Raw genomic sequence first — 21,383 nt, forward strand, 5'->3', positions numbered from 1 at the left:
AAATGGTAAGCTGGGGTCCTTCTTTGCTTGTTGCGCAGGACTCCATTTTCTACAAAACTGGGGGGTATATTACATAAACCTAAAACAACAGAGAGAACAGAGACCTGGGTAGAGTTTTTGTACTAACAGTGAGTCATAATGCCTACAGGGAGCAATGATCTAAACACAAACTTCCTATGCAAACTAAAAGAGAATAAAAGATTTCCAGAATTGTGACATTGGGTTAAGAAAAAGGTTTGACGGTTGCAAAAGGCCTTAAATTGGAACCTGTTAAATAAGTTTAAATATTACTTATGCCGTATGCAAATTGCAATGGAAGTATGTAAGACTTACAATATAAAATTCTGTCTGCCTGAAGTCACCACTAGAGGGAGCTTACTGCATATGGTGTTATTATTGAGATCAATGTATGAAAAGTATACAGGAAGCTCCTAAGCTCCCCCTAGTGGTGACCACAGGCAATCAAGATTTTTATCATTTAACTCAATCTATGCAGAGGATTTCGAGCTCTACTAGAAAAATGGAGGTCTGACCCCTATAAAGATAGCAATATCGCCAAGTCTTTATTTATTTCTGATGTGGTCTACACTCCAGACACGGCAGCGCCCCATTCAACAAAATGTCATCTCAGGCTTGATCTATACGGCGGAGGGAAAGAGGATTACGCTGCAGAATGAAAGCGTTCAATTATAACAAGCCAGACAGATGTGTCCTATGTCATTATTATCCAATCAATTATCAGCTGATGACTCTGCGGAGACAACACAGAAAACACACGTTGTCCTACAAATTCTTCCGATCAGGCTGTAGCGGTGATCCAGGCAACAGAAGCGGAGTCGCAGCTTAGCAATTGTTTTCAGAGGGAATTTATCCTAAATCCGGTCTTCGTTTTGTAAATTAAAGGGCTTTTCTGGTCTTATGGAACGAAATATATTTGGTGCTCCAATTCTTTTTTTTTTTTTTTTACTATTTTTTAAGATCTCTGGTTGCTGTATGACAATTGAAGCATTTATTAGTCAGCCTTGCAAACATAGTTCAGGGTTGGTAACATTGTTACAGTCAGCTAAACACAGCAGCTGTGCTAATCTCTCTCCTGCCCCGATTGATCGCTCATACCTACAATAATACACTGTAACAAGCCCATCTGCTGTGTGAGCACTAGTTCTTCTTGTGAGAGCTCACATGTGTAGGCAATCTAGTGCATATAGCGTGTAATATTATTCAGGAAAGGCCGTCAATGTATGATTGGTGGTGGTCCCATTCCCGAGACTTCCACGGATCAGCAGAATGTAGGGTCAGCAGCACACATTGTAGCACCACTGCTCCTTTACTGCAGTACCAGACATCGCTACGTCCATATGCATATGGCTCTGTCTAGTACTGAAGCTCAGCTCTGCTCAACCAGTCAATATGAATGGTCTGAGCTGCAGTACCAAACACCACCACCACACAGCTCTGCTTCCTCTTCATTCTGCTGATGGGTGGGGGTCTCACTAATCATACATTTATGGCGGATACTAAGACTAGACCATTAATTTAAACAATTCTGAAATCTCCTTGTAAGGGCTTATCCAGGTCTATAGTAGTGATTGCCAATCCATAGGATAGGCCATTAATATCAGTTTAATGGTGTTCCCAGTTGCAGCACCCCACTGATCAGCGCTCCAGCCACACCCCCTTCATTGTTTACAAGGCACAGTGATGTACATTTGGTAGTGGCTGTGACTCGTGCTTCAGCTCACTGAACAGGATTGAGCTGTAATACCAGGCACAGCCACTACCAAATGTATGGCGCTGTGCCTGGTACACAATGAAACAAGTATCGGCTGATGGGTGGGAGAGTCAGGATTAGCACCACCACCAATCTGATAGTGATGGTCTATTAATGAGCCAACCATTACAATAGTTGAACCTCTGTTGATCATTTCACAAGGAAGTTTCCTCTAGGAATGGAGGTCTCTTTAATTTTCCTAGAATAGTCTTGAATTTTAAGGATACTGAAGTATTTGGTGCTGGTATACGGCACGAACTGAGCTGTCTTTGGATCCTGAAGAAGGGTCCTGTCCTATATGATGTCAGTTATGTATTGATTTCTGAGTGCTATAAATTGGGCCTTGATGGCATTGTATGGTCAATGACTAGACAAAAAAGAGACGGTCTCGTAATTAAAAAGCCCAAAATATGATATTTTTTCTCGAACATCAACAAGACAGGTGTGTCTAACACAAAGCTTTCACCCACCAACCATAAAAGAGGAGATTTCCTTGACTTTTCATGGTTTGTTAAATGGATATAATCTCATTAGATCACAAAGTGGCTGAAATACAACCCGCACGATAAGTATGTGTTGCGTCTTAAGCCGTTGAAATCAACATCTTTGCTTTTGGAGTCAAGACAACTTGTCCTTCGACTTAATCGGGACATCATCTACGTCTAGAGGAAAGAATGTTTCGCCATCAGCATAGAAGAGATTCTTTACTGTAAGAGCAGTGAATCTGTGGAACCCTCTACCACATGATATTGTATTTACCCTTTAACCCCCGTACACGGATCTGGACTTCGCTACTGGGGGACCCCAGGTCACTACCCCTGAAGTAGTCCGGGCAGTTGGCAGACGGGCACTCACAGTTGGTAGAGCAAAAGGTCAGGGCAGGAGGTAGAGGTTTTTCATGGGTAAAAAGCAAGAGGTCAGGGCAGGCGAAAACAAAAGGATAGTCAACGGTACAGGCAGAGGTCAATCCAAGAAAATCCAAACAAAGTATTGCACATGGTAACACGAGGAAGGAAGCAAATTGCTGAGGCATTGGAGAAGAGTTGGCAGAACCCTTTTATAGCTTGGGAAAGCTAGGTGAAATATTGGCGCACACTGGCTCTTTAGGAGAAGGGTCAGCATGTGCACGCTCTAGCCGAAGCAGTGGACAGGACAGGAGCGGTGGTGTGGGAGGCCGCCAGTAGCAAAAACTCAGGAAGAGAAGCGGCACCGGCCAGGAGACAGAAGACACCAGGAAATAGTAATAACATGATGGTAGACAGTGGCGGCTGCCGTTACATTGTTGCCTTACTATGTATTATATGGTCTACATGTAACGATGACCATGCAGAGGAAAATGTCTCACCAATGCCAACCAAGACATCCACAAACACAACTGACTATTTTTTTTTTGGGGGTGTCTACATATTAAATTTTTATGTAATTTTTTTAATTTGCATGATAAGTGGTTATGACTTTATATCTCCCACCATATGGCCCGAATATTGGCCCCATCATCAGATCAGTCCATACAGTTCATGTAAGACCACCTTGACCTTTAGTTCTCAGGTTGTTGTGATACTACAAATCTCATTGCCCCCAGGTATCGGGTGACCCCCGTTCTCGATATAGGTGCGAATACCAGCACTGGCACCCGCATCTATCAGACATTTATTGGATATCCTGTGGATATGCCATAAATGTCGGAGTTGGGAATAACCCTTTAATTTGCCTACATGTATTGTATCCGATCCTCCTAGCAAACTGCATTATATATTAGAGAATCTTTTTTTTCTCTGTGTAGATCTCAAGAACAAGATGTGAAATCAGAAAACACAAAACAACCTGATCCCAAGAAAGAACCCAGTAACAAGCCAACAAAATATTTTACAAAACATCATGTGTAGGAAATTACAGCAGACAATGAGAGATGAGCAGAAGCCCCGAAGCGATCGGAGCATCTAAATAAGACGGTTCATGGATGGTGATTATGAGATTGGCTGGATTCTACTACACTACCAAGTTATAATCCCATTCAACTAAGGAACCAGTGGCGTAACTACCACCGTAGCAGCAGTAGCGGCTGCTACGGGGTCCGCGGCATGAGGGGGCCCGTGTCGCCCGCCGGCACGGGCCCCCACCATAACCGGAGGCTCCGCTAGCAGCCACTATGGCTGCTACAGCGGGACGCCACTGAAGACTACGGCAGAGCAGGGAGGTATCTCCCCGCTCTGCCATTAAACAAAAGACATGTATCCCCTCTCCACAGGACAGGGGATACATGTGTGATCGCAGGCAGCGATAAGGAGAACGGAGGACTGAAAGTCCCCTGAATTTCTCCATCACAAACCTCGGACTTCCGGGGTCTGTGTCGGCAGCTCCGTAGAAATGAATGGAGCGCCGGGCGCGCTTGTGCGCATGCGTGACCCGCGCTCCTTTCATTTTTATTGAGCTGCGCAGACGCCGGAAGTCCGAGGTTAGTCATGGAGAACTTTGGGGGACTTTCAGCGATCACACATGTATCCCCTATCCTGTGGATAGGGGATGCATGTTATTTGTAGCACACACTGTAGGTCACATTTTTTTGGGGGGTTGGGTACGATGTATGGCGTTCCCTACATGGGGGGGGGGGCTATATGGCGTTCCCTACAGGGGGGCGCTGTATGGTGTTCCCTACAGGGGGGGCGACTGTATGGCGTTCCCTACAGGGGGGACTGTATGGCGTTCCCTACAGGGGGACTGTATGGCGTTCCCTACAGGGGGGACTGTATGGCGTTCCCTACAGGGGGGACTGTATGGCGTTCCCTACAGGGGGGACCGTATGGTGTTAGCGCCATACAGTCCCCCCTGTAGATAACGCCATACAGTACCCTCTGTAGGTAACGCCATACAGTCCCCCTGTAGGTAACGCCATACAGTCCCCCCTGTAGGTAACGCCATACAGCCCCCCCTGTAGGTAACACCATACAGCCCCCCCTGTAGGTAACACCATACAGCCCCCCCTGTAGGTAACGCCATACAGCCCCCTCTGTAGGTAACGCCATACAGCCCCCTCTGTAGATAACGCCATACAGCCCCCTCTGTAGAAAACGCCAAAAAGTCCCCCCTGTAGATATCTACAAAGGGGGCTGTATGGCGTTATCTACAGGGGGGGCTGTATGGTGTTATCTACAGAGGGGGATGTATGGCGTTATCTACAGAGGGGGATGTATGGCGTTATCTACAGAGGGGGATGTATGGCGTTATCTACAGAGGGGGATGTATGGCGTTATCTACAGAGGGGGATGTATGGCGTTATCTACAGAGGGGGATGTATGGCGTTATCTACAGAGGGGGACTGTATGGCGTTATCTACAGGGGGGACTGTATGGCGTTATCTACAGGGGGGACTGTATGGCGTTATCTACAGGGGGGACTGTATGGCGTTATCTACAGGGGGGACTGTATGGCGTTATCTACAGGGGGGACTGTATGGCGTTATCTACAGGGGGGACTGTATGGCGTTATCTACAGGGGGGACTGTATGGCGTTATCTACAGGGGGGACTGTATGGCGTTATCTACAGGGGGGACTGTATGGCGTTATCTACAGGGGAGACTGTATGGCGTTATCTACAGGGGGGACTGTATGGCGTTATCTACAGGGGGGACTGTATGGCGTTATCTACAGGGGGGACTGTATGGCGTTATCTACAGGGGGGACTGTATGGCGTTATCTACAGGGGGGACTGTATGGCGTTATCTACAGGGGGGACTGTATGGCGTTATCTACAGGGGGGACTGTATGGCGTTATCTACAGGGGGGACTGTATGGCGTTATCTACAGGGGGGACTGTATGGCGTTATCTACAGGGGGGACTGTATGGCGTTATCTACAGGGGGACTGTATGGCACTAGAGAAACTATGCAGGGGAAATATCGGACTATAGTGAGTTCAGCTCTGGAGTATAAGGCTGGGTTCACACGTGGCGGAATTTCACTTAAATTCCGCTGCGGACACTCCGCAGCGTTAATCCGCAGCGGAGCCGTTTGTCCATTGACTTACACTTTAATTTAGCAGTGTTCGTTTAGACGAGGCGTAAAATTCCGCTGCGGAGCATAGGCTGCGGAGCGGAATTTGGTGTCCGCAGCATGCTCTGTCTGTTGCGGAGCAGTGGCGGACTCATGGCGGAATTTCTCCATTGACTTCAATGGAGAGTCAAAATTCCGCAATGAAGTCCGCAGATCTTATGTGTGCTGCGGAGCGTATTGTTTTTACTACCATGACATTTCTTCATTCTGGCTGGACCTATGTATTTCTAGGTCTACAGCCAGACTGAGGAAGTCAATGGGGCTCCCGTAATGACGGGAGCGTTGCTAGGAGACGTCTGTAAATAGTCACTGTCCAGGGTGCTGAAAGAGTTAAGCGATCGGCAGTAACTGTTTCTGCACCCGGGACAGTGACTACCGATCTCAATATACATGTATCTGTAAAAAAATATATAAGTTCATACTTACCGAGAACTCCCTGCGTCTGTCTCCAGTCCGGCCTCCCAGGATGACGTTTCAGTCTAAGTGACGGCTGCAGCCAATCACAGGCCAAGCACAGGCTGCAGCGGTCACATGGACTGGCGCGTCATCCAGGGAGGTCGGGCTGGATGCCGAAAGAGGGACGCGTCACCAAGACAACGGCCGGTAAGTATGAAAATCGTTTACTTTCACTAGGGAAAGTGCTGTCCCTTCTCTCTATCCTGCACTGATAGGGAGAAGGGAAGCACTTTTCCCGCAGTCCGCAGCAGCTAGTCCGCATCAATGTACTGCACATTTTGTGCAGATCCGCAGCAGAATCTGCAACGCAGATTCTGTGCGGCATTGATGCGGACAGTTGCGGAGGAAATCCGCCACGTGTGGTCATGCCCTAATACATGCTGTAATTCAGGACCAGTTCAACACAACTAATGAATTGTATGTACACAGTGACTCCACCAGCAGAATAGGGAGTGCAGCTCTGGAGTATAATACAGGATGTAACTCAGGATCAGTACAGGATAAGTAATGTAATGTATGTACACAGTGACTCCACCAGCAGAATAGTGACTGCAGCTCTGGAGTATAATACAGGATGTAACTCAGGATCAGTACAGGATAAGTAATGTACGTACGTACGTACGTACGTACGTACGTACGTACGTACGTACTGACTCCGCCAGCAGAATAGTGAGCGCAGCTCTGGAGTATAATACAGGATGTAACTCAGGATCAGCACAGTAATGTATGTACACAGTGACTCCACCAGCAGAATAGTGAGTGCAGCTCTGGAGTATAATACAAGATGTAACTCAGGATCAGTACAGGATAAGTAATGTAATGTATGTACACAGTGACTCCACAAGCAGAATAGTGAGTGCAGCTCTGGAGTATAATACTGGATGTAATTCAGGATCAGTAATGATTTTTTATGAAGATTAATTTGATATGCAATCTGTAAAATATCTTTGAAAAGTGGAGAAATGCGTTGAGAATAATTGAGAGTTTGCCTGCAGTCCTATATAAAACAACCTATTTTTTTGTTTTTGTTTTGGAGAGACACAAATGACAGACAATCTTACATTCAGAGTCAATACGTACAGAAAAACATTTTGTATGCTTAGTGCGTTCTACATATCAAAATGTAAGTTCACCATAGTTAGTGCAATATTACTAACTCAGCTCTGCTACATTTAACACAACTTTAAAGGGATCAAAACCCTTTGATGCCGCTCAAGCACTCAGAATATTTTAATATTGTAATAGAAAAACCATTCAAATACATAAAGCTTTACTTAAAATGTGGAGTCAGAGTTGGTCAGAATGTAATAGAGTCAACCAATAGCGAGTGTTCAGATTATTTTACATGCAGCCCAGAAAGCCGTTCACTCTGGAGATCTTGGTGGTCCGTGCGCCTTAACAGCCATAACATGAAAACCACCTGCCAAATATTGCGCTTTTTTTTCTGAGTTGCGAATTTTGCAGTGGAATTACAGCTTTTCCGCTGCAAAAAAGAAATAAATGGCAACATCTGCTATTTGTCGCGGGTTTTACCTCCACATTGAATTCAATAGGGAAAACCCGCAACAAAAATGCAGCAATTACGCAAAAAATACATGCTGCAGATAAAAAAACCGCAAGTTTGAGCGTTTTTTTCCCCGCTTATCATTTACGCAGCGTAAAACCCAAAACGGTTTAAACGGTGGACAGTGGTCAGCACGGGCTGCGCAGCCCCATATACAGCGAGCCGCGATGCCTTGTGCGTTCTGACATCTTAACCCCTTAATGACTGGCAATTTTCGTTGTTTAATTTTATTCCTCCCCTTCTTCCAAAAGCCATAACTTTTTAATTTTTCCGTTGATATAGCCGTATGAGGGCTAATTTTTTTCCGGACAAGTTGTATTTTTTTTACCGCACCGGTTAATGCTTTATAAAACTTACTGGGAAACTGAAAAAAACGAAATTATTTGTGGCTAAAATGAGCAAAAAACAGCAATTGCGCCATCTTTGGGTGTTCCGTTTTTTACAACGAGTTTGTGCGGTAAGAACGACGCATCCACATTATTCTATGGGTTGATACGATTACGGCAATACCAAAAGTTATGTTATTTTGTGTTTTACCACTTTTATAAATAAAAAAAACTATTAGTTAAAAAAAAAATATTGTTTTCGTTCGCCATATTCTGAGAGCCGTAACCTTTTATTTTTTCGTCAACTGAGTAATGTTAGGGCTTATTTTTCGTGGGGCGAGCTATCGTTCTTATTGGTACTAATTTGGGGCATGTGCGACTTTTTATAAAAAAAAAAAAAATTCAGGGGGGGGGGGGGGGGAGGAGTTAAAGTGACCAAAAAACAGCAATTTGGCCGATTTTACATTTTTTATGGCGTTCACGAGAAGGTTAAATAACGCTAAATTGTAATTCAGACTTTTACGGGCGCGGCGATACCAGTTATGTTAACTTTTATTTATTTTTTACTTTTCTTTAGGAAAAAAAAAATGGTAAATGGGTTTTGTTTTGAACGTTACATTTTTTTTTTCACTACTAAAAACTTTATTTTTATTCATTTTATTAGTCCACCTAGGTAACCTGAACTAATGTATTGCAGTGTATTGTCATTTTTACAGGCCTCTGAGCTTAACAGATACAGAGTGAAGGCAGAAACGGGGGCCTTCATTAGGCCCCTGGGCTACCATGAGAACCATCTGCACCCTCTGATTGGTTCAGAGGGTCAATGAGCTGGGGACCGCCACCCTCTTTTCAATGCCTCAGGTGTTGTGGTCGCGACTGACTGCAGCACTTGAGGGGTTGAACGGCCAGGAACAGCGGGATCGCTGTTTCTGCCTGTTAGTGCCGAGGGTCAGCTGTAATAAACAGCTGACACCCGCAGCATATGGAGTGGGCTCAGCGCGTGAGCCCGCGCCAGACACCACCCCTCACACCGGGACGCATCGGCACGTCTTGGTGCGTGAAGGGGTTAATATGCCGATTATTTGTGTTAGGGACCGACAGTAGCTTTTATGTGAAATCGGACCAGACTGGTTAGCCATGATCTTGTCACCGGTCCTTCCTTGGACCACTTTTGGTAGGTACTAACCACTGCCCCCCCCCCCCGGGAACAACCCACAGGACCGGCCGTTTTGGAGATGCTCTAACCCAGTCTTTGGTCCTTGTCCCAGTCGCTCAGATCCTTACACTTGACCATTTTTCATGCTTCCAACATCAACTTCAAGAACGGACCGGTCACTTAATATATCCCCCCCCCCTTCACCGGTCAGTGGATATAATGTTCTAGCTGATCGGTGGACAATATATAACACAGGTGAATCCTCTTTGTACATGTTCCTGTAAGACCATCAAACGATTCTGTATAAAATCTGTACAAAATAATATAACTTCACTTATTCCCACGTCATCATTACTGTCCATTGTTCTATACAATAAGTTACAATATACTGTATAAATAATCTCTAAATTGACTGTCCTGATAATGACACCGCCAGAGCTTTGCCTTATAATTGGCCCCCAATTGTTACCATGTGGCAGAAAAATGCAAAACAAACATATATGGCCAAAGAAAAACACAACTAAATAGCGTAAAATCACTGGGATTTGCCCAGCACGTCCCGAAAACAGTTACCAATCACTGCTGTCACGCAATCTGGAATCTGTCTCTACACGAGACTGCAAATATACAAGAGAGATTTACTAACTGCACTGAAGACAGGAGCGTGTGGAGAAAGTACAACCTTAAAAGGGGTTATCTGGTTCTTTAAAATTGAAAGCCTATTGTAATATATTTCTACATAGGGGGCAGTATTATAGTAGATATATTCTTGTATATAGGGGACAGTATTATAGTAGTTATATTCTTGTATATAGGAGCAGTATTATAGTAGTTATATTCTTGTATATAGGAGCAGTATTATAGTAGTTATATTCTTGTATATAGGAGGCAGTATTATAGTAGTTATATTCTTGTATATAGGGGCAGTATTATAGTAATTATATTCTTGTATATAGCGGCAGTATTATAGTAGTTATATTCTTGTATATAGGAGGCAGTATTATAGTAGTTATATTCTTGTACATAGGGGGCAGTATTATAGTAGTTATATTCTTGTATATAGGAGCAGTATTATAGTAGTTATATTCTTGTATATAGGAGGCAGTATTATAGTAGTTATATTCTTGTATATAGGAGCAGTATTATAGTAGTTATATTCTTGTATATAGGGGCAGTATTATAGTAGTTATATTCTTGTATATAGGGGCAGTATTATAGTAGTTACATACTTGTGTATAGGAGCAGTATAAGGGCATGCCCACACGTGGCGGATTTCCTCCGCAACTGTCCGCATCAATGCCGCACAGAATCTGCGTTGCAGATTCTGCTGCGGATCTGCACAAAATGTGCAGTAAATTGATGCGGACTAGCTGCTGCGGACTGCGGTAAAAGTACTTCCCTTCTCCCTATCAGTGCAGGATAGAGAGAAGGGACAGCACTTTCCCTTGTGAAAGTCAAAGAAATTCATACTTACCGCCCGTTGTCTTGGTGACGCGTCCCTCCTTCGGCATCCAGCCCGATCTCCCTGGATGACGCGGCAGTCCATGTGACCGCTGCAGCCTGTTATTAGCCTGTGATTGGCTGCAGCCGTCACTTAGACTGAAACGTCATCCTGGGAGGCCGGACTGGAGACAGAAGCAGGGAGTTCTCGGTAAGTATGAACTTCATTTTTTTTTACAGATACATGTATATTGGGATCGGTAGTCACTGTCCCGGGTGCAGAAACAGTTACTGCCGATCGCTTAACTCTTTCAGCACCCTGGACAGTGACTATTTACAGACGTCTCCTAGCAACGCTCCCGTCATTACGGGAGCCCCATTGACTTCCTCAGTCTGGCTGTAGACCTAGAAATACATAGGTCCAGCCAGAATGAAGAAATGTCAAGTTAAAAAAGCAAGACGGATCCGCAGCACACATAACATGTGCATGACAGCTGCGGACTTCATTGCGGAATTTAGAATCTCCATTGAAGTCAATGGAGAAATTCCGCCATGAGTCCGCCACTGCTCTGCAACAGACAGAGCATGCTGCGGACACCAAATTCCGCTCCGCAGCCTATGCTCCGCAGCGGAATTTTACGCCTCGTCTAAACGAACACTGCTAAATTAAAGTGTAAGTCAATGGACAAACGGCTCCGCTGCGGATTAACGCTGCGGAGTGTCCGCAGCGGAATTTAAGTGAAATTCCGCCACGTGTGAACCCAGCCTAATAGTAGTTATATTCTTGTATATAGGGGGCAGTATTATAGTAGTTATATTCTTGTATATAGGAGGCAGTATTATAGTAGTTATATTCTTGTATATAGGGGGCAGTATTATAGTAGTTACATTCTTGTATATAGGAGCAGTATTATAGTAGTTACATTCTTGCATATAGGGGCAGTATTATAGTAGTTATATTCTTGTATATAGGAGCAGTATTATAGTAGTTGTATTCTTGTATATAGGGGGCAGTATTATAGTAGTTATATTCTTGTACATAGGGGGCAGTATTATAGTAGTTATATTCTTGTATATAGGGGGCAGTATTATAGTAGTTGTATTCTTGTATATAGGGACAGTATTATAGTAGTTATATTCTTGTATATAGGGGAAGTATTATAGTAGTTATATTCTTGTATATAGAGGCAGTATTATAGTAGTTATATTCTTGTATATAGGAGGCAGTATTATAGTAGTTGTATTCTTGTATATAGGAGCAGTATTATAGTAGTTATATTCTTGTATATAGGAGGCAGTATTATAGTAGTTATATTCTTGTATATAGGGCAGTAGTATAATAGTTATATTCTTATATATAGGGGCAGTATTATAGTAGTTATATTCTCGTATATATGGGCAGTATTATAGTATGTATATTCTTGTATATAGGGGGCAGTATTATAGTAGTTATATTCTTGTATATAGGGGTAGTATTATAGTAGTTATATTCTTGTATATAGGGGCAGTATTATAGTAGTTATATTCTTGTATATAGGGGCAGTATTATAGTAGTTATATTCTTATATATAGGGGCAGTATTATAGTAGTTATATTCTTGTATATAGGGGTAGTATTATAGTAGTTATATTCTTGTATATAGGGGCAGTATTATAGTAGTTATATTCTTATATATAGGGGGCAGTATTATAGTAGTTATATTCTTGTATATTGGAGGCAGTATTATAGTAGTTATATTCTTGTATATAGGAGCAGTATTATAGTAGTTATATTCTTATATATAGGGGGCAGTATTATAGTACTTATATTCTTATATATAGAGGGCAGTATTATAGTAGTTATATTCTTGTATATTGGAGGCAGTATTATAGTAGTTATATTCTTGTATATAGGGGCAGTATTATAGTAGTTATATTCTTGTATATAGGGGCAGTATTATAGTAGTTATATTCTTGAGTATAGGGAGCAGTATTATAGTCGTTATATACTTGTATATAGGAGCAGTATTATAGTAGTTCTATTCTTGTATATAGCGGCAGTATTATAGTAGTTATATTCTTGTATATTGGAGGCAGTATTATAGTAGTTATATTCTTGTATATAGGGGGGCAGTATTATAGTAGTTATATTCTTGTATATAGGAGGCAGTATTATAGTAGTTGTATTCTTGTATATAGGAGCAGTATTATAGTAGTTATATTCTTGTATATAGGGGGCAGTATTATAGTAGTTATATTCTTGTATATAGGGGGCAGTATTATAGTAGTTGTATTCTTGTATATAGGAGCAGTATTATAGTAGTTATATTCTTGTATATAGGGGGCAGTATTATATTAGTTATATTCTTGTATATAGGGGGGCAGTATTATAGTAGTTATATTCTTGTATATAGGAGGCAGTATTATAGTAGTTGTATTCTTGTATATAGGAGCAGTATTATAGTAGTTATATTCTTGTATATAGGGGGCAGTATTATAGTAGTTATATTCTTGTATATAGGGGGCAGTATTATAGTAGTTATATTCTTGTATATAGGGCAGTAGTATAATAGTTATATTCTTATATATAGGGGCAGTATTATAGTAGTTCTATTCTTGTATATAGGAGCAGTATTATAGTAGTTATATTCTTGTATATAGGAGCAGTATTATAGTAGTTATTTTATTGTGCAAAGGAGGCAGTATTATAGTAGTTATATTCTTGTATATAGGAGGCAGTATTATAGTAGTTATATTCTTGTATATAGGGGTAGTATTATAGTAGTTATATTCTTGTATATAGGAGCAGTATTATAGTAGTTATAATCTTGTATATAGGAGCAGTATTATAGTAGTTATATTCTTGTATATAGGAGCAGTATTATAGTAGTTATAATCTTGTATATAGGGGGCAGTATTCCAGGATTCCAGCAGAAAGATTGTCGGATGATAATCTCTTACATGCCTGTTTGCCAAAAAGAAATGTCAGCTCCATGAAAGCAGGAGAAACACAGGAACTATGTTATGCCAGTAGCTGCCAGCGTTGTGTCCGTGGATGTGGTACAGTAATTATTATATCACACTAGGCAGGAACACTCATGTTAACTCGTAAACTGAAGAAAGGGCTGCCTCTTACCCCAGGGCACGGGCGTGTTGTTTAATATGTTTCTGTCTCATGTAAACTCATCATTTTTGGCTAGTGCTTTACATCAGGAGAACTTTCTGTAGCGTCTCATTATCATTCCTTGACAGGAATTTATTTACTGATATTATTCTGCGTCATCTATGACTCACTGGTGGAGACTGATAATAAGAGCGGTTATACGGAACACGTCCGCAGCCGCATGCTACATGATGGGTGAAGCTTCAGGATACTGGCTTGGTTTTTCTGGACTGGTAGAACTTGTAGCTCAGAAGTTGAAGCTTGTCATCCATGTGAGGTTTAGGATGTGGTCTCAGGTGGCATTACCAGCCTAAATACTTATCTGTCGCATGGTTGACCACAGAGGCGTCCACAGAAGTTAGAGGGCGTAAGGCCTAGTTCACACCGGTGTTGGAGGCTTCGTTAGGGTCCTTTGTTGCATGTTCAACCAAAAATACAGGATACAATAGCGCAGTATGCTGCACTATTGTTTCTGGTAAAACCACGGAAATCCTGACGGAACTGATTAAAGTCAATGGGTTCCGTTGGCCGCCAGTGTCATCAGAGGAGCATTGGAACCAGCGCTTCCGGCTATTGTGTTGTTCTGCTCCACCGACCGCTCTGCCAAATTTTCTCTGCCATTATTACAGTTATGTCCACCAGCCCGTTTTTAGGTCCAAAGTTTGATTCTGTATATTGTAATGCACCATAGAGATAACACACACATATATATATATATATATATATATACACACACACACACCTATTATACTGTAAGATATAGGGACATAAGTCCCCCAAATAAGTCTTCCTATCTATCTATCTATGTACAAAGCGAAGTTTGTAATTTAAATCCATGGGGTTCCATTGGTGGAATTTGTTTACCTGTAGTCCTATGTAAAACCACAGACTGAATCATGATATCATCATCATCAAATAAGCCATATAACAGACTCAAATATACTACATGTATCTATATAGATGTAGCAGTGCTAAATTTGTCATTGGGGCTATATATGTTGGTGTAATGTGTTCACAAAAGTTGTGGTTTTACCTGAATTGAAAACACACACACACACACACCTACACACAAACACATTCTGAAATCCCTGTGTATTGAGCCATAAAACAAACTCAGCTCTACTACATCTGTAAATTGATACATTAGCCAAAAATAGTAATATTAATTGCATAGAAGGGAAGACTGGAATGCAAGTAGTAAAATATGCCAGTGGGCTCTTCAGGATATGACCCTCCTGAAGCTGTTCTGTAGCTGCAGATACTGATGTAGCAGTGCTGAATTTGAATTTTTTATTTTCTTTAATTCATGGCACTGCATCACTTATGCTCTATAATTTCTCAGTGAGCCACAGAACCCTGCATTAAACGGAATAATCAGTGCCAAATTCAGCACTGCTACATCTGTGTATTGATGTATTTGCAGTTCTTAAAGTACCAGTCTCTGCTCTTCAACCATGAGCACATTAAGCTCATCAACTAAAGTCTACTCCACCTGCGCTTATCGCCTGCAGCTGAAGTGTCTGTGACATGGGACAAGGCAGTCACTGTACAGCATCACCATTATAATGCCAAGATAGGATGAAATAAAACAGACCACTCACTGTACCAAAACAATACAACATATGGAGTGTGTGGAAGACCCGACTAGAGGTGAAGCTCTGTTGGATCTGGTCATTTCTAATAATGCAGACAAATGATAAATGGGAGATTTTCAAATCTACCTTGGGTAATTATAGTGCAAAATTTATTCCTACAGGTAACAAGTATAAACGACTAAAATTAAACCCCACATGGCTTACACCTTCTGTGAAAGGGGCAATACACGACAAAAAAAGGGCATTTAAAAAATACAAATCTGAGGGTACAGCTGTAGCCTTTGTAAAATATAAAGAGCTTAATAAAATCTGTAAAAAGGTAATAAAATCAGCAAAAATACAAAATGAAAGGCAGGTGGCCAAGGATAGTAAAACAAATCCCAAAAAATTATTCAAGCATATAAATGCAAAAAAGCCAAGGTCTGAACATGTAGGACCCCTAGATAATGGTAATGGGGAGTTGGTCACAGGGGATCAAGAGAAGTCAGAGTTACTAAATGGGTTCTTCAGCTCTGCATATACAACAGAAGAAAGAGCAGCTGATGTAGCCGCTGCCGATGCTGTAAGGGTATGTGCACACACACTAATTACGTCCGTAATTGACGGACGTATTTCGGCCGCAAGTATCGGGCCGAACACAGTGCAGGGAGCCGGGCTCCTAGCATCATAGTTATGTACGATGCTAGGAGTCCCTGCCTCTCTGCAGGACAACTGTCCCGTACTGTAATCATGTTTTCAGTAAGAGACAGTTGTCCTGCAGCGAGGCAGGGACTCCTAGCATCGTACATATGTATGATGCTAGGAGCCCGGCTCCCTGCACTGTGTTCGGCCCGGTACTTGCGGCCGAAATACGTCCGTCAATTACGGACGTCATTAGTGTGTGTGCACATACCCTTAATATATCAGTTTATATACTGAATTGGATGAATGTAGATATGGTCCAAGCTATATAAAATAAATGTGCACAAGGCCCCGGGACCAGATGGGTTACACCCTAGAGTTCTTAAAGAGCTTAGTTCAGTTATTTCTATCCCCCTCTTCATAATATTCAGAGAATCTCTAGTGACTGGTATAGTGCCAAGGGACTGGCGCAGGGCAAATGTGGTGCCTATTTTCAAAAAGGGCTCTAGGTCTTCCCCAGGTAATTATAGACCAGTAAGCTTAACATCCATCGTGGGGAAAATGTTTGAGGGGCTATTGAGGGACTATATACAGGATTATGTGACAATAAATAGCATTATAAGTGACAGCCAGCACGGTTTTACTAAGGACAGAAGTTGTCAAACTAACCTAATCTGTTTTTATGAAGAGGTGAGCAGAAGTCTAGACAGAGGGGCCGCTGTGGATTTAGTGTTTTTGGACTTTGCAAAGGCATTTGACACTGTCCCCCATAGACGCCTAATGGGTAAATTAAGGATTATAGATTTAGAAAATATAGTTTGTAATTGGATTGAGAATTGGCTCAAGGACCGTATCCAGAGAGTTGTGGTCAATGATTCCTACTCTGAATGGTCACCGGTAATAAGTGGTGACCCCAGGGTTCAGTGCTGGGACCACTATTATTCAACTTATTTATTAATGATATAGAGGAAGGGATTAATAGCACTATTTCTATTTTTGCAGATGACACCAAGCTGTGTAATATAGTTCAGACTATGGAAGATGTTCGTGAATTGCAAGCGGATTTAAACAAACAAGTGTTTGGGCGTCCAGTTGGCAAATGAGGTTTAATGTAGATAAATGTAAAGTTATGCATCTGGGTACCAACAACCTGCATGCATCATATGTCCTAGGGGGCGCTACACTGGGGGAGTCAATTGTTGAGAAGGATCTGGGTGTACTTGTAAATCATAAACTAAATAACAGCATGCAGTGTCAATCAGCTGCTTCAAAGGCCAGCAGGATATTGTCGTGTATTAAAAGAGGCATGGACTCGCGGGACAGAGATGTAATATTACCACTTTACAAAGCATTAGTGAGGCCTCATCTAGAATATGCAGTTCAGTTCTGGGCTCCAGTTCATAGAAAGGATGAAAAATACAAAGTAGAGCAACGAAGCTAATAAGGGGCATGGAGAATCTAAGTTATGAGGAAAGATTGAAAGAATTAAACCTATTTAGCCTTGAAAAAAGACGACTAAGGGGGGACATGATTAACTTATATAAATATATGAATGGCGCATACAAAAAATATGGTGAAATCCTGTTCCATGTAAAACCTCCTCAAAAAACAAGGGGGCACTCCCTCCGTCTGGAGAAAAAAAGGTTCAAGCTTCAGGGGCGACAAGCCTTCTTTACAGTGAGAACTGTGAATCTATGGAATAGTCACCGCAGGAGCCGTCACAGCAGGGACAGGAGATGCTGCAAAAAAGGCAAAGATAATTTCCTAGAACAAAAAATATTAGCTCCTATGTGTAGAAATTTTTTACCCTTTTCTCGTCCCTTGGTTGAACTTGATGGGCATGTGTCTTTTTTCAACCGCACGAACTATGTAGCAGAGCTGAATTTGTCTTTCAGCATTGTATGTGTTTGGTGATAAGATAACGTAGAAGGGTTTCCGGACGTCCTTAAACCACATATTAAACATAATTACATGATGAGATGTAGCAAATAATAGGTTAACTCCAAACTTCTACCACATCCAACTGTAGTATAGCGGACAAACTCAGCCCTGCTTCATATAACACATTGAGCTATACTACAGATGACAAACTCAGCTTTCCTATATTTGAGAAACTCAGCTCTGCTACACGTGACACCACCACACTGGATGCTAGATATTTGAGTACTATAGTAAAGCTTTCTGTACATAACATGAAGTTATACCAAACCAATATGAAGGAAAAACACATTGACATGTGCCTATGTAGGTGAGCTGAGTTTGTCATTTGGCACAATGAGTCCTGTGATTTTACACAGGACTGTAGGTAATCATAATGGGGCAGCTTTATAAATAGGGTCTTAAATTTAGACAGCTTAGAATTAGACTAGATGCGCCAAATTTATCACAGTGACTCATGATGGATGATAAATTTAGCATCTGAAGACACTTCTGTCACTTTAGGACTCCTCTTGGTTGACTTACTCTAGACAACTTTATTTGCGCCAATTTAGTGCATCTGAAGCCCCGCCACAAGTTGGGACAGTCGCAAAAAGTGTCTACAAAACACGCTATAAATGGGGTATACAAAATGTGCGCCAGAACTAGGACTTAGAGACAGAATTGTAGCGCATTTTGATAAGAAAATGTAAAGAGGCAGATTTACTAAACTCTTATCACTATACTCAAACAATGTAACACACCCGGCTCTGCTACTGCAGCTGTATAGAGCTGAAACCAAAATAACAAGGCACAGTATGTATATAACACCAGCACAACCTGCATGCAATATTGTAAGACCAACACAAAATGAGGGCTTGGATGTATGCATGTATACAAAACCAACACAACCACCGTGTACTATAGAAAATACAACACAACAACCTGCATGTACTATAGTAAAACCACATGCATGCATGTATGTATGTATGTATGCAAAACCCACACAACCACCACCATGTACTATAGTAAGTCCAACACAACAACCTGCATGTACTATAGTAAAACTACATGTATGTGAGTGTATGAATGCTTGTATGTATGTATTCTTGAATGTATAAACACTTGATTGTATGAATAAATTATTTTATATGAATTCTTGTATGTATGTGTATAAAGAAATGTATGTATGAATTTTTCTTTGTGTATACAGTATGTGTATGGATGCATGAGTTCTTGTATGTTTGTATGAATTCTAATATATATATATATATATATATATATATACACACATATAAAAAAATTGGATGTATGTGTATGCATTCATGTATGTATGTATGTATGTATGTATGTATGAATTTTTGTATGATTGTATGTATGAATTATTGTATGTATGCATGTGTATATGTATTAATTCTTGTATGGGTGTGTCTATGTATATATGAATTATTGTATAGGTGTATTTATTTATGCATATATGTGTGTATGTATATACAGTATGTATGTGTGTATGTATATATTCTTGTATGTATGTATGTGTGTATATATGTATGTATTTACATACAACCAACACAATAAATAACATGCACTATATCAATCATTATAAAACACAAAAGCAATTCATACAGTAGAAGAGGTATGCTCATACACTGCAGGAAGGTTGACAATACAGGGTTAATCATGAATCCAGTGGCTACTTACCTAGAGGCAGCACAATGAAGAAGGGCAACCAGCACAGAATAAATACCCCCACCACTATAGCCAGTGTCTTGGCCGCTTTTTTCTCCCTGGAGAACTTAATAAGTCTGACAGAGAGTGAACTCCTGAAGGTATGTCCCTTAGACCTGGAGCTTGAAGAAGGCTCCCCCATGACACTACTTCTGCAATGGATCCTGAGGACAACTTCCATGGACTTATTCCTTTCCTTCTTGACCCCAGCCTCTAAGCTCTTGGTGGTCCTTCTGGCAACAATATAAACTTTGAAATACATGACGAGAATGACCAATAAGGGCAGGTAGAAAGAGCAGAGAGAGGAGAAGAGGGCATAGCCGGGTTCCTGAGTGATGTTACACTGGCTGTCATCTGCTGGTGGAGGCTCCTTCCATCCCAGGAGAGGTCCAATGGAGATGACCATGGAAGAAACCCATAGAACGATGATAATAACCACAGCCTTCTTCTCAGTCATGATGGTTGGGTATTTCAGAGAGTGCTTGACCCCTACATACCTGTCAATGGATATAATACAGAGGCTCATAATAGAGGCAGTGCAGCAGAGGACATCCACAGCAGCCCAGATGTCACAGAAGATCCTTCCAAAAGCCCAAAAACCCAGAACCTCCAAGGTGGCAGAGAAAGGCAGCACCGTGGTACTCAGCAGAAGGTCAGCAATGGCCAAGTTGATGATGAAGTAATTGGTCACAGTCTGTAGCTGCCTGTTGCATGCCACTGACAAGATGACCATGATGTTGCCCACAATGGCAAACAATATAAAAACAGCCAAGACAATGCCAACGCTCAACGCCTGCAGGTCCAAGCCATCAACCAGAGAGGTATCATTGACAGTCCCATTACCCCCTAGCAGGTAGTCCTGCTGTTCTGAACTGTTCCACAAGCTTTCATTGATGAATAAAGTCATGTTAACTCAATCTCCTCTCCATGTAAGAAGGATCCAGGTCTCAAACTCCTTGCAGAAGAAGACTCAGGCATGGTGTTGTCAAGCTCCTTTTCAAGATATCTCCAAAAAGTCCCATCCTTGAAAGCATTCCTTGGCACCACATCCTCCAGAAGAGCTTCTGCCTTGACAGGCTTAGATTCAGGAGACGTGAGGCACAGGAACTCATGAGAAACTTTTGCAGGGTGATGCACCTCCCATGCATGACATTGTGTCTGAAGCAGCTACTTGTCTGAATCAACAGCAGCAGCAGCAGCACTGATTGCAGCAGCTCCTCCCCAGTGTGAGCCTAATGATGCTTCAAACCCCAAGAGTATGTGGTGAACCCTGGGTGCAAGAGCCCTGCATGACCTGGTGGTTCTGTACCATCTACCTGACTCCACTCTCCATGACAGCAGCTCAGGGCAGAACATGGGCTCAGCAGCTCAGAGTACATGAATAATTAAGCCTCCCGAAGCTGTAATTCATTCACTGGGGCAGCCAGGTCTCCTCCCCTCTCTTCCTTTGAGAGCTGCTACTCTAATCCTAAAATTGGCTCTTGCATTCTGATCAGCCGCCGCTAGAGGTCAGCAATGAGCTTGAGTTATTGCTACTTTGTTGCAGATCAAAGCTGTTACTTTTTATTTATTTATTTTTTATTTTGTAGCATCTGTTTTTCCTTTTTTTTTTTTATTAC

At 41.8% G+C, this 21,383-nt stretch overlaps 1 protein-coding gene across 1 annotated transcript in view; it reads right to left on the reverse strand.

The window, feature by feature from the left end:
* The window catches only part of ADRA1D (adrenoceptor alpha 1D), a 158,909-nt gene extending 137,742 nt beyond the window's left edge, over positions 1-21,167 (reverse strand). The window contains exon 1 of the mRNA XM_075848723.1: positions 19,738-21,167. Within this exon, the coding sequence (XP_075704838.1) occupies positions 19,738-20,671 (934 nt within the window). The 5' untranslated portion in view covers positions 20,672-21,167. The remainder of the gene's footprint in view (positions 1-19,737) is intronic.
* Positions 21,168-21,383: the final 216 nt, after the last annotated feature.

The sequence above is a fragment of the Rhinoderma darwinii genome, chromosome 1, assembly GCF_050947455.1.
Source record: "Rhinoderma darwinii isolate aRhiDar2 chromosome 1, aRhiDar2.hap1, whole genome shotgun sequence".
Taxonomy (NCBI): Eukaryota; Metazoa; Chordata; class Amphibia; order Anura; family Rhinodermatidae; genus Rhinoderma; species Rhinoderma darwinii.